Here is a 19,780-nt window from a genome sequence, read left to right as displayed (position 1 = left end):
ATTATGTTTCATATATTTTGTTGGTCAAAGTTTGATACCAGTGAAACAGATCTCTCTCTCTCTCTACCCCGTACACCCTCTTTCCGAGTGAATTATGATGAAATGCACTGTTTCTCCGTCTCTCTCTCTCTCTCTACCCCTCTGAAGTGCAGTCTCTCTCTATCTCTGATTCTCAGGCTACGTCAAATGGGTCTTTATTGGTTCAATGTGATATCTTATAATGCAGGCATTCAATAAAAAGAAATAAGACTAAAGCCGCACCTTTATTCGTGAGTTTGGTTCTTATATGATACATAATTTGTATGTATGAATTGATTTTTGGGGGATTAATGGTGCTTGCTACGTTGACACCGGAGCATAAACAATCCTCACCAAAAAAATGTAGTGCTTTTGTTTTTTAATTCCTCTTTTGTTGTCTCAAGGTAAAAATATAAAACATTCTTAAAAAGTAAATTTGGGGGGTAGTAGTAGTCTGACCTTGTTGCAAGCAACGTTATATCTGTATTCATAGAAAAACAGAAGGTATCATACGCGTGAAGCATGTATACAATAAGCATTAAGTCTGCCATTTTAATGTTATCAGTTTGTAGATTGATCCAATTAAGAGCTACTTTTCCTCAATAGAAACTGCAAAAAATTATATTAACATTCAAGTACAGTTCCTTCTGCCAAAATTATTATATTAACATTTAAGCCCCTTGTCGACAAAAAGAAAAAAAGTATTATGCTACCAATAAAACTGCTGTAAAAATTGGATGATGCACAACACACTCTATAGATGTATTCTTTCTTCGCTGTTTGGTACTTCAAATAGATCATGTAGCAGCATCATCGACCTTGGAATTGAATACAAAGCTTGGAAAGGTGGTTGTTATGTCCCTGCCAATATTGATCAGAGAACAGAAGAGGGTTAGTGCTAATTTGCAAGGGGTAGCGGGAGCTTTATAAGTTACGCCAGCCTTTACGGTCAAGCTCGGTCATGTTTTATTTTTCAGAGTTTCCCTACGTTATTCCATCAAGAGCGCATTATTCCATCAAGAGCGCACACACACATAGGGGGATAGTTGCAGCTTTGATTCCAATAGTCAAGTTTGCTCAGGTTTCATTTTTCAGCTTTTGCCTGCTTGAGTGGAGCAAGCACACATACACAAGGAGGAATCGCAGCTCCAATTCAAATGGTCCTGTTTAGTTAGGTTTCATTTTTCAGCTTTTCCCTACTTTTCTTGGGTAAACATACATACATCCAGGAAGGATTGCAGCTTCAATTCGGGATGCTACCTTATTCACAAGGAAAAAGGAAGCCGCTGATTACACGCTCTGGCTGTATTCCTATTTTTATTGCTTAATAACTGTTACCGTCTTATTAAAAATCTGTAATTCCTGTGCATGATTCTTCTTGAGGCACAGACTAATCGTTTGTCTGGTACACTGGGCATGACTCTCCTCATAATAGTTTGCCAATCAAAATTTCCTATTTATTCTGATTGACGAAATGTTTTATTGTGACTTACTATCCACACGCGCGGCTTAATTCTCGCTCAATTTGTTGATCATTCCAATAGTAGCCAATTTGGTTTTCAACGTATACACAAGGCCGTGGAAGAAACTTGACCAAGAAGGTTAAGTATGCACAAGTAGATAAGAGAAATTATACAAAAACTTTTCAGGCAGGGTACTTACTTGAGATATGGCAGGGTCATTATCTTCATTAATGACGGGTTACGGGAAACAAGATTCTCCCATTCTGCCCTATCAATCTTCCCATCTTGATTCACGTCAGCTTCTAAAAACGTCTGCTCAAAGTTGGGAACATTAGTGAGAGAAATCAAGTATTATTGACGGTGCACTTACACTAGAGTTAACAGAAGAAAATCCAAGAATTCTGGCAAACCTTGTCCAGGATTGTCTCAACAGTCTCATCAGATAACCTCATTTCTGATTCTGATAGAAGCGCAATAAGCATCTGCTTGACCTGTATAATATAATAGATTAATGTTGTAGCATGCAAATCATTTAGCTATATTGGCAAATCAACCAAACTATATGCCTTATGATCATTAAGATAGATAGATTGCCACCAAGAAACATGAATTCATATAAGCTAAACTAAAGAGTGGATAGAAAACTAGGACAAAAGTTGTCTCTCTAAGAAGAAAAAGTCAACATCTTTTAACCTAACGATTTTTGTTTCCAAACATAGTTTAAAAAAGGGGTAAATTGTGTTTAATTTGGCAGCTTTGGTATTTTCCTGTCTTACTTCACTAGTAAGATATTAAATCTGTGAGTAATAGTAATATTTTATGAAACCTAAACTTGAAAATGTTATTTTATGAAACCTAAACTTGAACTACATTTTCATTTGCATATGTATTATAAAGAATATTGATGTTTCCACGAGTGATTATATTCCAGATGTACTGGGGTTTTGTTTCCTGTAAACCACATAACTTTAAGAAAAGGTAATGAAAATCCTGTATTATGGAAGTTGCTATTTTGTTTCACTTGAATAATAGCACATATATTGAACCCACAGAGAAGCATTCTAGAAGATTATCAATTTACATACCCTCCACTAAAAGTTAACCCTAACTTTTTGCTGATAGGAGAACAATGTTTCTATATTTTGAGATAAAGCAAACAACATCACTGGCCATTCAAAGAATTTCTTAAAATACCTCTTTCCTCTCGATGAAGCCTGTATCCTCAATATCGTAAAGCTTGAACGAAACTGTACAATCATTCACAACATTTTAGCAAAAGTAATGCTTTTCATATTAAATCATCAAACTCTATAATGTGAATAACAGCTTACAATCAACTTTATCTTCATGAGGAGCATTTGGATGGAATACATTTAGAGCTCGGGCAAAGTCACTGAAATCAATAACTCCCTTTTGCTTGACATCAAACATGTCGAAGATCTGCATTTATTGTAATTAAAGACTTCACAGGGCCTTATATCAAATACTTAAAAAGATAGCAAGATCATTAGACAAGATTTAAATGCCTATCAAGTAAATTACAAATAACTGATCGCCGACTGGGTCATTCACAACTACACTAGATTGACTAATTCTAGCAATAGAGAAAAGAGATTAGGAAGAATCAAATTCTTGAAGTGCAAAGAAGAATAAAGTAAAAGAAAATTGAAAAGAGGTAAAGAGAACAGGAACAGCAAGATAGGATGATGCATCAAAAGCCCTTTAATCAGCCCCCTATTCCCAACAGATGGAAAAAAAATAAAATAAAAAAGAGACAATATCAGTTGGTTGCACAAAGTTGAGATAATCAAGCATTACTAGGTATTGGTCAATATTGCAATCCACACCGCAGACACGGCCAATGAGATATATGCATCATAACTATAAACTATCCTGTGGCATAAAGCTTAAAGCTGAAAGCTGAAGGTTTAAAAGGAGCAATACCCGGTTTGCAAAAAGATTTTCCTTTTTTCTGTTTTTAAACAATGCAAGCTGAAACTCCTCCTGCACATGAAAATAGACACGAGTCCCTAGTTATTATTTATATCAAACTTATGAAAGACACAAGATAACATAAACAATCATACTGATTATTAGCCATAAAACCAAGCATAAAATGCAATAACTATGAAACTGAAATTTCATATAATCGATAAAACATCAAATCTCATTAGTAGTAGTGAAAAAGAATCATCCAGATCAAGGTTTAAAGTGCTGTGAGTGTGCCGCTGTCTGCCTGACACGGCACGGTACGGCACCGGCACGCTTCCGTACCGACACATGGTACGCTTGCGTGCCGATGGATACGCATGACCTCCTACTGGCACACTTTGGTATGGATTTATTTTAGTTTTTTTAATTCCAATAAACTTTTATAACGTTATTTTAAAAGATTTAATCAAATAATTATAAATATTTACTATGTATAGCTTACTATACTCATTAATTAATATACTTATAAGTTTTTTTATTGTAAAGTACAACTATCCTGATGTAAAATAAAAATTTTTACATGTTATAATTTTTAAAATGCAAAGATATTTTTCTTTCTTTCTTTTCTTTTGATCATATTACAGTTTTTCTTTATTAAATACAAAAAAATAATTTTTAAAATAATTTTTAAAAATTATTTGAAATTTTTATTTTTTAATTATTTTTTAAAAAAATTATTAGATATATCAAAAAAATTAAGCAATAAATTATATGACAAATAAATTAAATAAATTTAAGTATCAATTGATTTAATTTAATTTTTAATTTTAACAGTATTTTAAATTTTCTAACACAAAAATAAAATTTTACGTTTAATGTGGCTCAAAATTTGTTTATTGAGTTCGATTTTGTTTCCTTAATTTGCCAAAAGTTTTACGGTGCGACAAATTTTGATAAAATAATTTGTGAAGAAAAAATGGATGTCAGTGGTGATAAATTAAGAATTTGCGCGTATATTGAAAAACAAAAAAAATAAATTATAATTTTTTTGACTTACCTAATAAATAGATTTTCGATTTGCAATATCTTTTGGGATGTGGGGTATCTAGAATGCTTCGGGTACCAAAAAAAAAAAAAAAAAAAAAAAAAAAAAAAAAAAAAAAANAAAAAAAAAAAAATACCGAGACGACACGGTGCCACTGCACTCACTCGTGTATCACGCTGTCTCGCGCGATATGCAGGTGTGTACCGCGGCACGGCGGGACACCCCCCCCAATACCTGCGGCACTTTAAACCTTGATCCAGATTTTAGGACACTGTAGGTTCTACAAGCCTTTTGAGGCAAGTGGACCATAAGAACATACTTGCGGCACACAACACATAGTAAATAAATCATTGGAATTCTCAAGAAATTATTATGCATTTCCAAATTTCAATCCGCCCATTGATTAAGATCGATTGCCTCCCTCTTTCGTTTCTCACTCTTTCGTTTTCTAACCCTCGACCTCACAGCTCTCAACCCCTCAGCAACATTCCCACCATTTGGCTTCCTAAGCACTCCCGCGTTTGTTCTTCTTCAAGGGATGTACTTCAGCTGGCTCATGAGTCATGATAGACCAAGCCAAACCCAAAACGATTGTTTCACATCTAAAAATCACAATAATTAGTAACTTATCACTATAAAAATAGTCTATGTTTCACATATAACTCATTAAATCCAGCGAAATAATTATATATAGCCTCTATAGAAATTAGCATCTTCTTGTACATCATAGTAGGTGCAAATTCAAAATCAGCACATTTTACAAGAATTGTGTGAAAAATCATCATAACTTGAAACACATAATTGAGTTATTTCAAGCTCAGCCATACTTGATCATAATTCTACCATGATCTAGGGTTTTTTTAACATATGAGCTAGCTCAAGCTCAAAAGTTCGCCAAGTTTTCTTGCTCGTTGACATACTAAGTCAGTACTAAAAGTTGATTGCAATACTACAAAATCAAATTTCCTAACGAGAAGCATGACGTAGTTGAAAAAATAAAACAGGGAGAAATTTCAACATAACTTGAACATCTTAGATTACGACTAAAGCCCTAAATTTAAACAAGCTGCAAAATTTTCTTTTTGCCACCAATGGAGAGTACGATAGTTTCTTAAAAAATATATAGTTAAACATGGTAACAAGAACTAAAGAAAGGAAAATAACTGATTGAGCATGGTACATAATAACATAATGCATATTTTCAAATGTTACCTTGTTTATCAGACCATCATCAATCACAGAACTGCTAATGCTCTTGAACAGCTCAAACAGTGCTTCAACTTCACTAACGCTGACTAGAAAACATGATAAAAGTTGGTGACAAAATAAAAACACTATTTAATATAGAGCAAGATGTCTACAATATTAAAATCCACAACATAAAACATTTTGTCACAATACAAGCACAAGCAATGCTGTAACACCAACTAACACAGTACATCTGAACTATCCAAATAAAAAAAAAGCATAAGGATTCTTATCTTGATCCATAGTAGTGCATCAACCACAGAACAGAGTGATAATCTCCTACAGTGTCAGCTTATCAAAAATTAAATCAAGCGAACAAACTTTAAGGTCTCAAGCACGTATACAACACACAATCGCGCCATATCATCATCATGCCATTCTTCACGGATCCAAGTACAACCAGCCCAAATTATTATGACCAAACTTAAGTTTCAACCATTCATCACCAATATTACAGATTTTCACCGTACGATAGGCGATTCAATCAAACTAAGATCAAAATACACATACAAAGATCAAATAATTTGACACTTACAAGCTGTTTGGGACGCGAGAAGCACCGGATCCTCGTAACCTGGGAATTGCCCTTTATCCCTCGAGTGGAAGCAACCCATTTCCGAACCGCTCTCGATCCGATCAAGGCTACAAAACTCCCAAATCACATGTCGCCATCGTCTCCTCCATCCTCCAATCCAGCCACAACTCCTCCCCAACAAACTAAAATACAAACATAATCACGAAAACCGATCGAACAAGCATCTTCTCGGCATCGAATGATCACAAATTAACAGGAAAACCCTAATCCTAACCGAAACCCTAACCCTACCCCAAATGGAAATAGGGGCAGCGAAGGGGGGCGATACGCACCGGACGAAATCCCACGGAAACTCGCCGAAGAAACGGGGAGGAACGCGGAGGCACTTTATAGGGCGTGCGACAGAGACGAGCGCAGATCGTACGGTCGATTTTTTTTTTTTTTTTTTTTTTTGCTTCTTTTTCAGGGGGTTTTTCGACGGCGGACGAGCGATCGCTGATTAGGGGGTAGAGAGTAGGAGAGAGAGAGAGGGGTTGGTTGTGTACCTGCGTGTCGGCCGAGATCAGCGTGTATCGTACGGTAGGTTAGGGACACGTGGCGAACTGAGGTTAAACGGACGGCTTTGGCCCTACTGTGAATAATCGGACGATCCGAGATTGATGAAAAATTGTAAAGTGGTATTTGTCACCGCCCGATTTGCCTCGTAATTCACGTGCTTACGACTCTTGAGACGTACGACGTATCCGTCGCATCGGAATTGTTCGACAAGCGTTGAAGCCAAGGTGTTATGGGATTATGCGGCCTTAACCGCATAAACGGTGGAGATTACGTGGGGTCCACCGAACGTTCTTGTGTTTTGTTATGTGTAGCTGTTGCATTTGCCGTGTTTCTGTTGGGACCGTTTATTTAATGCAATAATTATTCTATTTTTTAATCAAGATTTTTGATGTAAATAATAACACGTTACATTATAGTCTTAAATATAATAATTTATATTATATAATTTTATAATTCTAAACTAATTTTTATTTCTATTTTGATAAAAAAAAGTGTTATATATTTACGATATAACATGTTGTAAATAAGATTTACAACAGTTTCTACATTTACTTTGTTTTTTTTTTTTAGAAATAAATAGCATGCTATCCGTTTTATTTATTTTATTTAAAAATAAATTTAGCTGGAAAACTAGGATTCGAACTTGGGACCTCGGATACCAACCACCAAGTCATTTGCCACTTGCTCTAGGAATGGTCAGTTTCTGTATTTATTTTGTTGATTATATAGTAATGAGATGTTGTATTTATTAAATTAAAATCTAACATCTTATATGTTGTGGAGTGATTGAACAAGTCCTAACAGGATGCAATGAATCTAACCCGATTTATCCTGTTTATGTAGTTTGTTAAGAATATAATCTTAGCAGTTTGACATTCTACTTAATTTTTCTAACATCCAATTGTGTTGGTATGCATTTTCTTTGAGGAGAATAGGAGATAAATCAAAACAAAAATTTCTACTATGTGCAGATTTTGAGACCCGATATATATATATATACATTGGGAGAGAGGGGGGGGAGGATGGAATGAAGGAAAGTGTAAAGTAAGGATGAAACAATTTTGGGATAATTCAATATTACGCACGCGCGCGCGCGCACATTGAAGTCATAGTTTACTATGATTATGGAAATTAAATATTTAGTAATCATTGCAGTGGTCATGGCATTGATTTATCAACAAGGTCACTTTCATGTGCTAATCAATATTGTAATAAAAATATTGTGAATTGATTTTTTTTTTTTTTTAAGAGATAGATAACATGTTATCCGTTTAGTTTATTTTATTTAAAAATAAATTTAGCCGGAAATGTGAATCAACTAGGATTTGAACTTGGGACTTTGGATATCAACCATCAAGTTCTTTGTCACTTGCTCTAGGAACGGTCAGTGTGAATAGATCTTCTTGCTGCTACTTCAATGAAATAATAATGCACAAAATTCATATGGCGGGAATAAATAATGTGATTTTCAAAAATCAATCTTCAGATCTTCGAGACCAAAAAGAGAGGGACTAAATTTTACAGCTCTATGTGAACTTTTTTTTATATATATATATTGTTGCTTTTAACTTTTTTCAGGCCGAGTTGTCTCAACTCCTATAATTGAATTTATTTTTCATATAAATAAAATAAATAATGTGCTACCTTTTTCTCATAAGAAAGATTATGTGACCTTACTGAATAGAAAAAGGGGAGCCTTTTAGATTGGAAGCAAGACCTGATAAAATGAAAGGTAATACTAAATCACTGCAACCCTTCTCCTTCTTAGTAGAATAGATAGAAAATCACGCATTAAACACCATGAACTCTTCGTTCCATATAACTTGTTCAAACACCATGAACTCTTCGTTCAAACACCATGAAAGGTAATACTAAATTACTGCAACCCTTCTCCTTCTTAGTAGAATAGATAGAAAATCACGCGTTAAACACCATGAACTTTTCGTTCCATATAACTTGTTCAAATTCGCAGAATTCATGAGAAAAAAAAAAAAGCTAATTAATTAAGATAGTCATATCAAAACAACTAAAGACATGCACAAATGTCTTCAAAAAAATAATATTAACAGAGTTTTTATTATAAAATTCCCATTAGTGTTGGGAGCCTTCGTATATACAATTTTATTAGAACGGAGATTTATGTATGGTTTGTGCATGAGGTATTAATATGACAATTTGGGCAACCTATATTGGGTCTTATTGGGTTGTGGTTGGTCATTGTTTACTAATTACTCGAAATTATGTTGAGCTTTTTCAATCCCAAATATTTGATAATTTTGAATTATTGGACGAAAACATCACAATTCAAGTCGTTATAACTAACACCTCAAACGACTATCATTTGAAGAAATTATCCATGGTAACAGCTCTGCACGAAAAAACAAAAAAATCATATGAAACTTCAAGAAATTTATATGGCACTACTACTAACAAATTACAATTCTGTAGTTCCAATTAAAGTTGTAGCATTTAATTATCTTTTGATGTAAGAAAACGATATAATTACTGACCGTTTCTAGAGGAAGTGGTAAAGTGTTTGGTGGTTGGTATGCGAGTCTCAAGTTCGAATCCTAGTTGATTCACATTTTCAGATAATTTTATTTCAAAATAAAATAAATAAAGCGAGGAGCGTGCTATCTATTTCTCAAAAAAAAAAGAAAAAGAAAACGATGCATTTGCAATATAATACTTCTAAACCACATTATAATGATAAAGTATCATACTTCGTTAACTTACCAAAGCACAGGACCTTTTCGAAATTTCACCGAATATCTACCCGGTCAACCCGGGTAACATTCTCTCTTGCGAAAATTATCTATTTCTGTGGGTCCCCCAACCAAACATCCACGTGGACAAAATCCAACGGTCTCTAAATCTCACCTCCTCAGTGGGCGGTGACGGGATCCCGCCCCTTCCCAGCCACGCGCCCCACAAAACCGTTACCCATCGTCATCTCCCCGCAGCTCCGTCCATTTGAAACCCCCGGGGCGCTGCAGAGACCCCTAGGCTCTCGTCGTCGACGAAAACGCCGAAACCCTAACCCTAACCCTGATTCTCCAATCCCGTCCAACCATGGCGAGTCTCTCGTCCTCCCTCGGCAGCCACCTCAACGCCGCCGCCGCCGCCGCCGCCGCCTCCCTCTCCCCGAAACCCGCCACCTCTTCGAAAACCCTACCTCTCCCTAAGAATCGCGTCGCGTCAATGGCTAGCTCATCCTCTCCTTCGGCGAATTGGGCGCTGGATAGCTGGAAATCGAAGAGGGTGCTCCAGATCCCGACCTATCCTAACCAGGAGGAGCTCCAATCAGTGCTTCGGACCCTGGAAACGTACCCGCCCCTTGTTTTCGCGGGGGAGGCGAGGAAGTTGGAAGAGAAGCTTGCGGAGGCCGCCATGGGAAGGGCCTTCTTGCTTCAGGGCGGAGACTGCGCCGAGAGCTTCAAGGAGTTCAATGCGAACAACATTAGAGACACTTTCAGGGTTTTGCTGCAGATGGGAGTCGTTCTTACCTTCGGAGGACAGATGCCCATCATCAAGGTCGCTTTTTCCCTTTTATGGTCGTGATTTCTTGGTGACATAGTTTATGATTTGGATTCTTTAGCTTAGATGTTAACAATATTTTTCATTATTTGCATTTGTCCTGATATTTTTAGGGCCGAATTGGCGTAATTTGTCCTTTCGTTTGCTTTTCCCTACTATGTTCTCAGGTTAAAAGAATTAAAGAGCGGCATACTTTCTATTTTTATTAGTGATGGTGTTTACAAACTATTTCCTTATGGTTACTGTTTGTGAAGAAAGAAATGAAAAAAAAAAAACGGTATTGCTTCAGTGCACGCTTTGCCACTGTCTAAAATTATCATTTTTTGTGTTCTCAAAACAATCCCACCTATATTTACATCTCATGTCTACTTGTAAAACAATTGGATTGTATCGATTCATATCCGTATTACATCTTATGAAAACTTCACTGTGCTCGTTGAAGAAACAGGGACTTTGTGCATCAGATTGCCTGCTTTTTAGATGAAAGGCAAGTAGTCTATTAGCTTCTTCATGTGTGACATAATTCCATTTTTGATTAGTTTCTCTTTGACATGCCTAGTCTGTCTTGCAGACCGTTGCTGTGATCAGCTGCTTCCGCTGACATTGGGCAAATAGAGCACGTGCTTCTTTTATGTGTATTTTAAGCTGTTTGAATGGAATAGTGAAGCTTGGAATGTTATGTTTACTCCTTGTGTTATGATTTAATGAGTCATAGAATGGCAATCTCCTTTTTATTTTGCATGATTCTTCATTTGCAGTATGAGGCTGTTATATCTTCAGCAATGAAGTATTATTTTAATCTACTTGATCTTATAGCTAAATCGTTCTGTAAACTTTGACCATCTGCATTAGGTTGGAAGGATGGCCGGCCAATTCGCTAAACCCCGGTCCAGTTCATCTGAAAGTAGAGATGGCGTGACACTCCCTAGCTATCAGGGCGATAACATTAATAGTGATATTTTCGATGAGAAAGCTCGCCAGCCTGACCCGACGAGGTTGCTTATGGCATATAGCCAATCAGCAGCTACTCTCAATCTTCTCAGAGCATTTGCTACTGGTGGCTATGCATCAATCCAGAGAGTTACACGGTGGAATCTTGATTTTGTAGAGCATAGTGAACAAGGAGACAGGTGCTTGGTCCTCGTTAGCATTTTTCTTTTTTTTTATTCTTTTGCAGATATTCAATTGTTTGTCTATCATGCTGGAAGCATTCCTCTTGCAATCTTAAGTGTGAGGTCTCCGCCTCAAATAACAATAACAGCAAAAGTTGATAGCGGATAGAAATAAGATGATCCACCGGTGAAGATAAATGATTATATGTATGTTATATCAGAAATTTCTGAAAGACATCTGTGAACAGGATTATTTTTCGCAAGTTTACAATGAATATCCACTGTTTGTTAGTTTTTTTGCCTCATCAGTATATTTTTCTTGATTTGAAAAAATATCCTTTCTTAGGCAAAAATGTCCATCGTGTACAGATTCATTGCAACAAGGGTTAGAGATTTCCAGTCCATAAAAAAAAATTTCTCCCAAAATTGCAGAAACCATAAAGTGGGTTAAATTCAAAGGTTGTTTCCTTTCTTATTAGCTGATTTGCAATGTGATGAGTTAATTTTGTAACTTTGGGTAGATGCTATTGAACAGGTATATGGAACTTGCACAGAGGGTTGATGATGCTATTGGGTTTATGGTAGCAGCTGGTCTGACGGCTAACCATCCTATAATGACGACGACTGATTTTTGGACATCACATGAGTGTCTTCACCTTCCTTACGAGCAGGCATTGACAAGGGAAGATTCAACCTCTGGCCAATATTATGATTGTTCAGCTCACATGCTTTGGGTCGGTGAGAGGACTCGACAACTGGATGGTTCCCATATTGAATTTCTTCGTGGTGTGGCCAACCCGTTAGGCGTAAAGGTGATGTCCATATCCTGAATCAACTGAATAATTTCAAACTATAATGCTTAAATCAATTAAAATATTGTTCTTCATAATATACAATACCAACTTGTGCCCACCAAAAGGGCAGTGAATAGTGTGAAAGAACATGGGCATTAAAAGTTTTATCCTAATGATAATCAGCCAGGAATCTTTCGGGTAGATTTTAGCAGTCAAAAGCTTTTGAGGGGCACTTCAGATGTTACAGCCCCAACAACCAGTTTGAGTTATATATCATTCAAAACAAGAGGGTGTTTTGTTTGATAGATAATCAGTCTTAAATATGAGAATGTGCAGTGTAAACTGTATAACTCTTTTCTCATTCTGGTGTGACATATCTGTCATAATGGTAGGCTACTTTGCAGCCAGCTTTTTCTATTGATCATCGAAAGACATTATTATGCTACCGGCTACTTTCTATACATTCATTTTAATGATGCTTTTATTATCTTGTATATAGTTGCTATCATTTGTACCTGTTTGACACGGCTTTCGTAAATAATTCTATGAAGGTGAGTGATAAACTTGATCCATCTGAGCTTGTCAAATTATGTGAGATCTTAAACCCTCACAATAAGCCCGGAAGGCTAACACTTATCACGAGAATGGGTGCTGAGAACATGCGGGTGAAGCTTCCCCATTTGATTAGAGCTGTGCGGCAAGCTGGGCTTATAGTTACGTGGGTTAGCGATCCGATGCATGGGAACACCATGAAGGCTCCATGTGGTTTAAAGACGCGCGCATTTGATGCAATCAGAGTAAGAACGAACTTTTACCTCAACAAATTTAAATTATCTTTGGGGCTTGAGGTATTTGTATGTCATACAACATTGTTTATTTGCAAATATATCCATGCAAAATCTGAATTCTACGTCCTCCAAAAACTTAGTGCGCGTGCACAGACATGCATGCATTTGCATGCACGCTAAATCAAGTGTTTTTTTGGCACTTTTGAGGGGCATTTATGAAAATTTGGATTTTACAGGGTGTACAAGTCATTAGATTATATTGCAGGAATATCTGTGTGAATCCCTTTGGGCTTTAGGGATTAAAATTAATTTGTCTGACATAATTATGATTAACACTTGTATCTGTAGTCTGAGCTCCGGGCTTTCTTCGATGTTCATGACCGAGAAGGAAGCTACCCAGGAGGCGTTCATCTCGAGATGACCGGTCAGAATGTAACTGAGTGCATCGGTGGATCAAAGGCGGTCACATTTGATGATCTGAGCTCCCGATACCACACGCACTGTGATCCCAGGCTTAATGCTTCGCAGTCATTAGAATTGGCTTTCGCCATTGCCGAAAGACTCAGAAAGAAGCGGAACGGGACATGGGCTAAGTGGATTTCCAGTGAACAACCTCGAGTTGCTGTTCTTTGAGAGAGCCACCATGGTCATATTTAAATGTTTTGTGATGCTTTGTCTGTTTTGGTCTTGTACTGTTTCGACGCACGTTCTTTGTTTACTTACTATCTTGTTTCCTTACGTAGCTTTCCACGCTGATAATGTTCAAGAACAGGATTGGTTTGTTCTGTACTTTGGAGGAGCCTTCACTAGAATTAGCATTTACCCAAGTAACATTTTTTGCTTATATTTCCAAAATTATTAGCTTGAGCTGGTCGTGTCGGTGTCCTTTGTAACCTTCGTTCATCAGAGGACACCATAAAGCAAGTTGTTATAGATCGATTTAATGTTTGTGTCTCTTACAAGATCACAGAGTTAGTGAAATGCTTGTCGTTTGTAAAGCAAGCTAGGGACATCTTTTGTTCAAACAAAGATTCGAGATCAATATTCAAGATCAATATTCAAACGAGGATCAATATTCATTGAAAATGATTCAAGATCAATATTCAAACGAGGATTAAAAGAGCTAATTTATTAATTTTTTTATTTTTATTATTTAAAAGACTCTTATTATTAGGTGATCTGGTACGATGAAAGGGGTAATATGGTAATATCACTTGCCTTCCTTAAGTGCCAAAAATACCTTTTTTTTTTTTTTTTTTTTTTTCTGCTTATTATCCACATGGGTCGCCAAATCATTTACCGCTCGGGATCCGGATGCGAACTGGATTAGACTCTCTCACCGCTCTTTGACCGACGTAACCTTCGCCGCACTCTCTATTTCGATCTCGCATCGCCCCGAAGAGTTCCAGAAAACCCTAACATCATCCCGCGACGGCGCCGCCGATGGATCCCCAAGACCACACCACGGAGCACGAGTACTACGCCGACGGCGACGACGCCGACATGGACGACGCCGACTACGACCACCTCCACCTCGGCGCCTCCTCCTCCGCCGCCGCCGCGGGCTCCGACGACCTCCGCACCGCCGCCGCCGCCGTCGGCGGATTCCGCGCGGGGCGGAAGCGGCGGTCNTCTCTCTCTCTCTCTCTCTCTCTCTCTCTCTCTCTTTTTGTGGATTTTTAGCGTTTCGTGTGCTACGATTCTCGGTGCAGGAGATCGAGGACATGAAGAAGCGGTTGAAGGAGATCGAGGATGAGGCTGGTGCACTCCGCGAGATGCAGGCGAAGGTGGAGAAGGAGATGGCCGCCGCTGGTCAAGGTATCTTCTTTTTCTTTCTCTAGGGTTCGTGGTGTTTCTGGGACGCTTCTTTGGTTGGTTTCACTATGTTTTTGATGAAAAGAGCAAATTTTTTTCGTATGTGGGTCGTGCCCGTAGTTACTGGCGTTTCTTCTTTTTCTTGATTTGAATATTTATTCATGAAACAGCAAAAGTTAGAGAACTAGATTGTCTCTTCAGATGGAAGGGTGTATAAATGACATGGGATCAGAAAAAAAACCCTGTTAAGCCTGACGAGTAGGATGTGGCACTAAGCAATTTTTGCATGATTTGTAGTTCTTTAACATGTGACCCCTTTAAATCTTAAAATGGACCGTAAGATCCATGACAATGCACAGTAAGTGATATCAACGTATAAAATTATTAGGGGAGCCAAAAGTCTCTAAAATGGTGATTATGTGTAAATATATTTTGTTTTTAAGGAACAAATAGAGGAGTGAGGTTGCAAACAAAGATGGGGGGCCTAATTGTAGCAATTGAGAGATTGAGGTCTAAACTGAGACTGCACTAATTCGTTGAGGGCCCGTAGTGCAATTTATTTTGATTTTAAGTACATCCTCACTGCTAGATTCATGCACGCTAATGACGTCGCTATGGCCCATATGTTGTCTCATGTAAATGTTAGGTTGACGAGAAGAGAATTATACCAAAGAACTGTGGAATTCCAACATTGTCAAACTCGAAGCTAGGAGGATTCCTGAATATAAAATCCATGAAAAAAACATTTTAATTTTTATCAATTTGACTTATTTGGTTATTCATTTTTTTATTTTCCAAAGATAAATTGAAAACTGAAGACACACACTGAAATCTTAAAACAGACCAGATAGCTAAATCATTACCAATTGACTGCATAAATTATTTTGGTTCGGTATGGAAACCCAGTCCAACCTGAATTATCAGACAACCTAACCTTAAGTATCAAAGCATTTTATGAACCTCTATATTACTCTTGCATTGCAGTAAATAACTATGTTGAAAATTCCACTCCTTTCCTCTTATTCTCATCTTTGCTGATATGTCATGCTATCTTATGAAAAGTTTCTAGCAGCCTGAGAAATATATTTTATTCTCCTTTTGGGTAGAGCCTTGTTAAGTTATGAGCTTGGATTTTGAAGCTTGTGTAGCTGCTGAACCTACTAGTTGGTTGGTTGGAAAAGGGATGAGTTGAAAAAGTTAGATGCAATAAGAAATCTGTGGCGTGCTAACTGAAATCCCCTAGTTTGGTATGTTTATTGATTCCACATTATTAGGTTTTTGCAATTGAATAATCATCTCCTGAATCCAATTAGGCAAGATATTTAATTTGCTCTGGCATTGTACATGCTAATGATATATTTTTCTCTCTTTTCTTTATTTTATTCTATGCGCTTATTTTGGACTGAAGAATCTTTCCTTATATATATACTTATGCATCGTATAATATTATTTCATCGATTTGAATTATGCATCAAGATTCTTCAAGTGCTGCTGTAACGCAAGCTGAGAAGGAGGAGGTTGATTCACGTTCAATTTATGTTGGTAATGTGAGGTTTTCTTGTCCTTTATCATCTCTTTCTTTGAAGTGATTTTTTTATAAAAAAATTAGGATTAGGAAAATAGGTATTATGGTAATTTTTTCTTCAAAGTTAGAACCTTTTCCTTGAATGGATGCATGCACACTATACAATTACAAAGATTTTTACATTTTGACAGCTTTTCTGTGCTTTAATGTCTTCAGATATTAAATCTTAATGACAGAAAACACATGCTTGTACTGTTACTTTTAGCTTCTTTTTGCAACTGTCTTGAAGTTATATCAGCACAACCATCAAATCTTGAGATGAAATCTAATTTGGACTCGCTAGCTTATTCAGTCTACCAATGAGACTACAATTATCAATTTATGAGAGTTGTCTGCCCCTTAGATGTAAAGAGCACAAAAATGAAGCTTTTCAAATTTATAGCTTCTCTTCACAAGCTTCAATATTCTTTTGTGATCTGCTAAGGAAATTTATTTTTCAGTTGCGAATTAAAGTAGTATGAGCAGAGGTGGTTGGTGGCAGAAGAATGACGGAGACACCTTAGATTGAAGATTTATATTTGATTCTAAAATATGATGGTTGATGACTAAAAGTGAAACTTTACAGTGTGTGTAGGACCATCGGTGCAGTTTACCAACATCTAAAATCTGTGCGTCATCATCATTGACGATTTGATGACTGCTGCAGTTTTGGGTGAAATCATTTGATAATCTCTATTGTCCATGGACTATGCAGTAATTCTTTTTCGGAAAGTCCATGTCTTATGTTTGCTTTTTTAAACATCTACATTTTGCAACAAGCTCTCCTGCTGTATTCTTTCATTGTATGTATAATTCACATAGCAAAGGATGTCTGCCGTGAATGGGAAACATTTGAATTGTACTAGTCTTATATTTAATTTAAGTGTTACATTTGTGCTCCTAACATGAAATATCATGTTGTTTTGACTTAATTTCAGCAAAATATAGATCATCAACATAGATATCAATGTTGTGATAGTATTATCAAATCTCTGGTTTTGATGACTTGGCAATACTTCAGGTTGACTACGCTTGCACCCCGGAGGAAGTACAGCAGCATTTCCAATCCTGTGGCACTGTAAACCGTGTTACGATTTTAACTGACAAGTTTGGTCAACCCAAGGGATTTGCCTATGTCGAGTTTGTTGAAGTTGACGCTGTTCAAAATGCTCTCCTTTTAAACGAATCGGAACTGCATGGCCGTCAGTTGAAGGTTTTCTTTAGAAATTTGATGCATAGATCTTATGTACGTTGGCGCTCAGAGATCTAAATAGGCCTTTGTTGCTGTGCAGGTGTGTGCTAAAAGAACCAACATTCCAGGAATGAAACAGTACAGGGGTCGGCGACCATCTCCTTATGGGACTTTTCGATCTCGACGGCCTTACATGCCACCCCCTTTTTATTCACCTATGGGATATGGGTATGAGCTTGTATTTTTCAAATTGTACTGTAATGTTATTGTCAAATGCATGTTCTGCTTTGTTTTTTTTTTTTTTACAAAAAAGAGGGCGATGTGCGACTCAGGTCAAGAGTGTGCTCTTAGCCTTTTACCTGATGATCAAAATGATAAAACACTACAAGTTCCAATTTTCTTAGGAAATTTTCTTAATATTGGAGACCTTCATGTCCTTATCTCTTGTAAAAGTTCACCTTCAGTATAACTTAATGACAGTTCGCCTTTCAGACAGTGAATTTAAATTCACTTGGTTGGCAATTTTTGCCAGAATATTTTGCTAGGTTATATTAATTATAGTGCATCTAGACAGAAACCATTAAAGTCAATTTCTGGGCCAAAGGATTATCTAGAGAACAGGAACATCTGCCTTTCTTCACGTGATCCATTTGATTTACAAATCTGATGTCGGAAAATTGTTTAAATTGTGTATATCATCTTACATATCTAGAATTTGAGGTTCATAAGTGCGTACTCATCTCTAATATGTTGATAAATTTCTTTTAGAAAACATCTTCAAGTAACTTGCATACTGTCTTTTATGATTGTACTTGATTTTTGAAGGTTTCCTATATCTTGTTTCGGTTCTACTTATATATCCTTGCAAAATCGTCTATCTACATAGAAGACCCTGCAAAAATCTGAGATTTCCATGTGTAGAACTTGCAGTTTCTTAGGAACAGGGGTATATGTGTTAGATATTTAGAAATTAAGTTTCTAAGGCCATTTTTGAAAAACTATATATGTAAATATCTCTATATTGTCTATCACTGTATTATATTCTTTCAAATTGTCAAATGGCATGACTAACACTCCATCACTTTATACAGGAAGGCTCCACGGTTTAGGAGGCCCATGCGCTACAGGCCGTACTATTGAATTATGTGTTTTACTTCACTGTCAACCCTCCAAGACATTTAGTAGGGTGGCAGGTGATCAGCTTGAAGTTTCAATTTGTTGTGTATTTGCTGCAGTGATCTATTTAACACGGAACTTCTATTACTGCACGTAATAGCTGAAGCCATAAATTCTTTTTGCAGTTTGTCTTTTCTCTTAACTAATCTATGAAGCAATCATTTGTTGTTGACATCCGACTTGCTTATTGGCCAGAACTTTCAAACCAGCCATCATGGCATCAATTCACATCAGTTGTAGTGGTCAAGTGTTAGTATACTTTTGATTATAACGGATCGGCACTATGCTAATGACCAGAAATATGCAGTGTGAGTTCTGCTGTTTGTGGACAGTTTGAAAGTTTACATTGGGAAGGAAGAAACATCATGATACGCGGCCTTGGTCTATTCCCCAGAAGAAGGTAAACCCAATGGAAGGTAATTCCAAATTTAGTAAGTGTGAAATATCTTTTTGGTTTCATCTTTTGAAATGTGTGGCTTGCTTATGCTTATTCTCATCCATACGAGGACTAATAATGTCATCCATAAAAAGCCGGGGTGTTAAACCAAACATATTAAGCTCCAAAGCAGAAGCATAATCAAACATATTAATTTCTTTCCATTTTAAAAACAATGAGCACGAACAGTGATGTCAAACCAACTTCGAAAGCAAATGAGAGTTAAAATAACAAAATGGTGGATTTTAAACATATTTTTATATGAATAAAGCATCTAAGAAATGATATTAGAATGTATTTGAGAGGTAAGGAATAGCATTTTATCTGATAAATCACGAGTAGATTGGAGGTGAGATCTTACAAAGATTATTGACTGTTGCCTAGTATAAGTTAAAGAGACCAGTATTTTTACTATTTGGAATTATTTTGCCTTCTATAATTTCTGCATTAGTTTTCGTTATTAAAAGGAGCAGGTAAGCTTCTTCCAATTGCTACATGAATGAACCGCAATTTACTGTAGGAACTATCATAATGAAAAGAGAATTTCAAGGTTTGAGTTGGTTATCT

The 19,780-nt window shown here is 36.7% G+C and overlaps 3 protein-coding genes across 4 annotated transcripts; 2 read left to right on the top strand and 1 right to left on the bottom strand.

Annotated features, from left to right (window-relative positions):
- Positions 546-6,723, bottom strand: LOC109708107 (calcineurin B-like protein 1). 2 transcript variants are annotated; one of them, XM_020229706.1, is made up of 9 exons: positions 6,574-6,723; positions 6,242-6,423; positions 5,671-5,753; positions 3,426-3,485; positions 2,813-2,921; positions 2,676-2,728; positions 1,892-1,972; positions 1,681-1,793; positions 546-879 (listed from the first exon to the last, which is right to left on the bottom strand). In XM_020229706.1, exons 2-9 carry the CDS (start codon positions 6,318-6,320, stop codon positions 816-818), a joined length of 642 nt encoding a protein of 213 aa, XP_020085295.1. In that variant the 5' UTR covers positions 6,321-6,423; positions 6,574-6,723; the 3' UTR covers positions 546-815. The 2 variants fall into 2 exon arrangements, with proteins under 2 accessions (XP_020085295.1, XP_020085296.1); XM_020229707.1 differs by having other exon boundaries at positions 6,533-6,720.
- On the top strand, positions 9,751-13,876 carry LOC109707692 (phospho-2-dehydro-3-deoxyheptonate aldolase 1, chloroplastic-like). Its single transcript, XM_020229162.1, has 5 exons — positions 9,751-10,333; positions 11,189-11,466; positions 11,984-12,260; positions 12,794-13,039; positions 13,379-13,876. Exons 1-5 carry the CDS (start codon positions 9,872-9,874, stop codon positions 13,661-13,663), a joined length of 1,548 nt encoding a protein of 515 aa, XP_020084751.1. The 5' UTR covers positions 9,751-9,871; the 3' UTR covers positions 13,664-13,876.
- Positions 14,743-19,061, top strand: LOC109707955 (polyadenylate-binding protein 2; the record flags this gene model as incomplete). Its single annotated transcript, XM_020229501.1, is given in 5 exon segments — positions 14,743-14,848; positions 16,322-16,392; positions 17,431-17,622; positions 17,702-17,829; positions 18,693-19,061. Coding segments are annotated over 5 exon segments (534 nt in total). The 3' UTR covers positions 18,742-19,061.

This window comes from Ananas comosus, linkage group 3, assembly GCF_001540865.1.
Source record: "Ananas comosus cultivar F153 linkage group 3, ASM154086v1, whole genome shotgun sequence".
NCBI lineage: Eukaryota > Viridiplantae > Streptophyta > Magnoliopsida > Poales > Bromeliaceae > Ananas > Ananas comosus.
Note: the sequence above shows the minus strand (reverse complement) of the source record. Positions and strands in the feature narration are given on the sequence as shown.

Coding starts and splice junctions, on each gene's coding strand:
- LOC109708107 (XM_020229706.1), bottom strand. CDS start 6,320: ATGGGTTGCTTCCACTCGAGGGATAAAGGGCAATTCCCAGGTTACGAG. Junction 1,794..1,891: donor TTGAGACAATCCTGGACAAG/GTTTGCCAGAAT, acceptor AACTTTGAGCAG/ACGTTTTTAGAAGCTGACGT. Junction 880..1,680: donor ATGACCCTGCCATATCTCAA/GTAAGTACCCTG, acceptor CAATATTGGCAG/GGACATAACAACCACCTTTC.
- LOC109707692 (XM_020229162.1), top strand. CDS start 9,872: ATGGCGAGTCTCTCGTCCTCCCTCGGCAGCCACCTCAACGCCGCCGCC. Junction 10,334..11,188: donor GACAGATGCCCATCATCAAG/GTCGCTTTTTCC, acceptor CATCTGCATTAG/GTTGGAAGGATGGCCGGCCA. Junction 11,467..11,983: donor CATAGTGAACAAGGAGACAG/GTGCTTGGTCCT, acceptor GCTATTGAACAG/GTATATGGAACTTGCACAGA.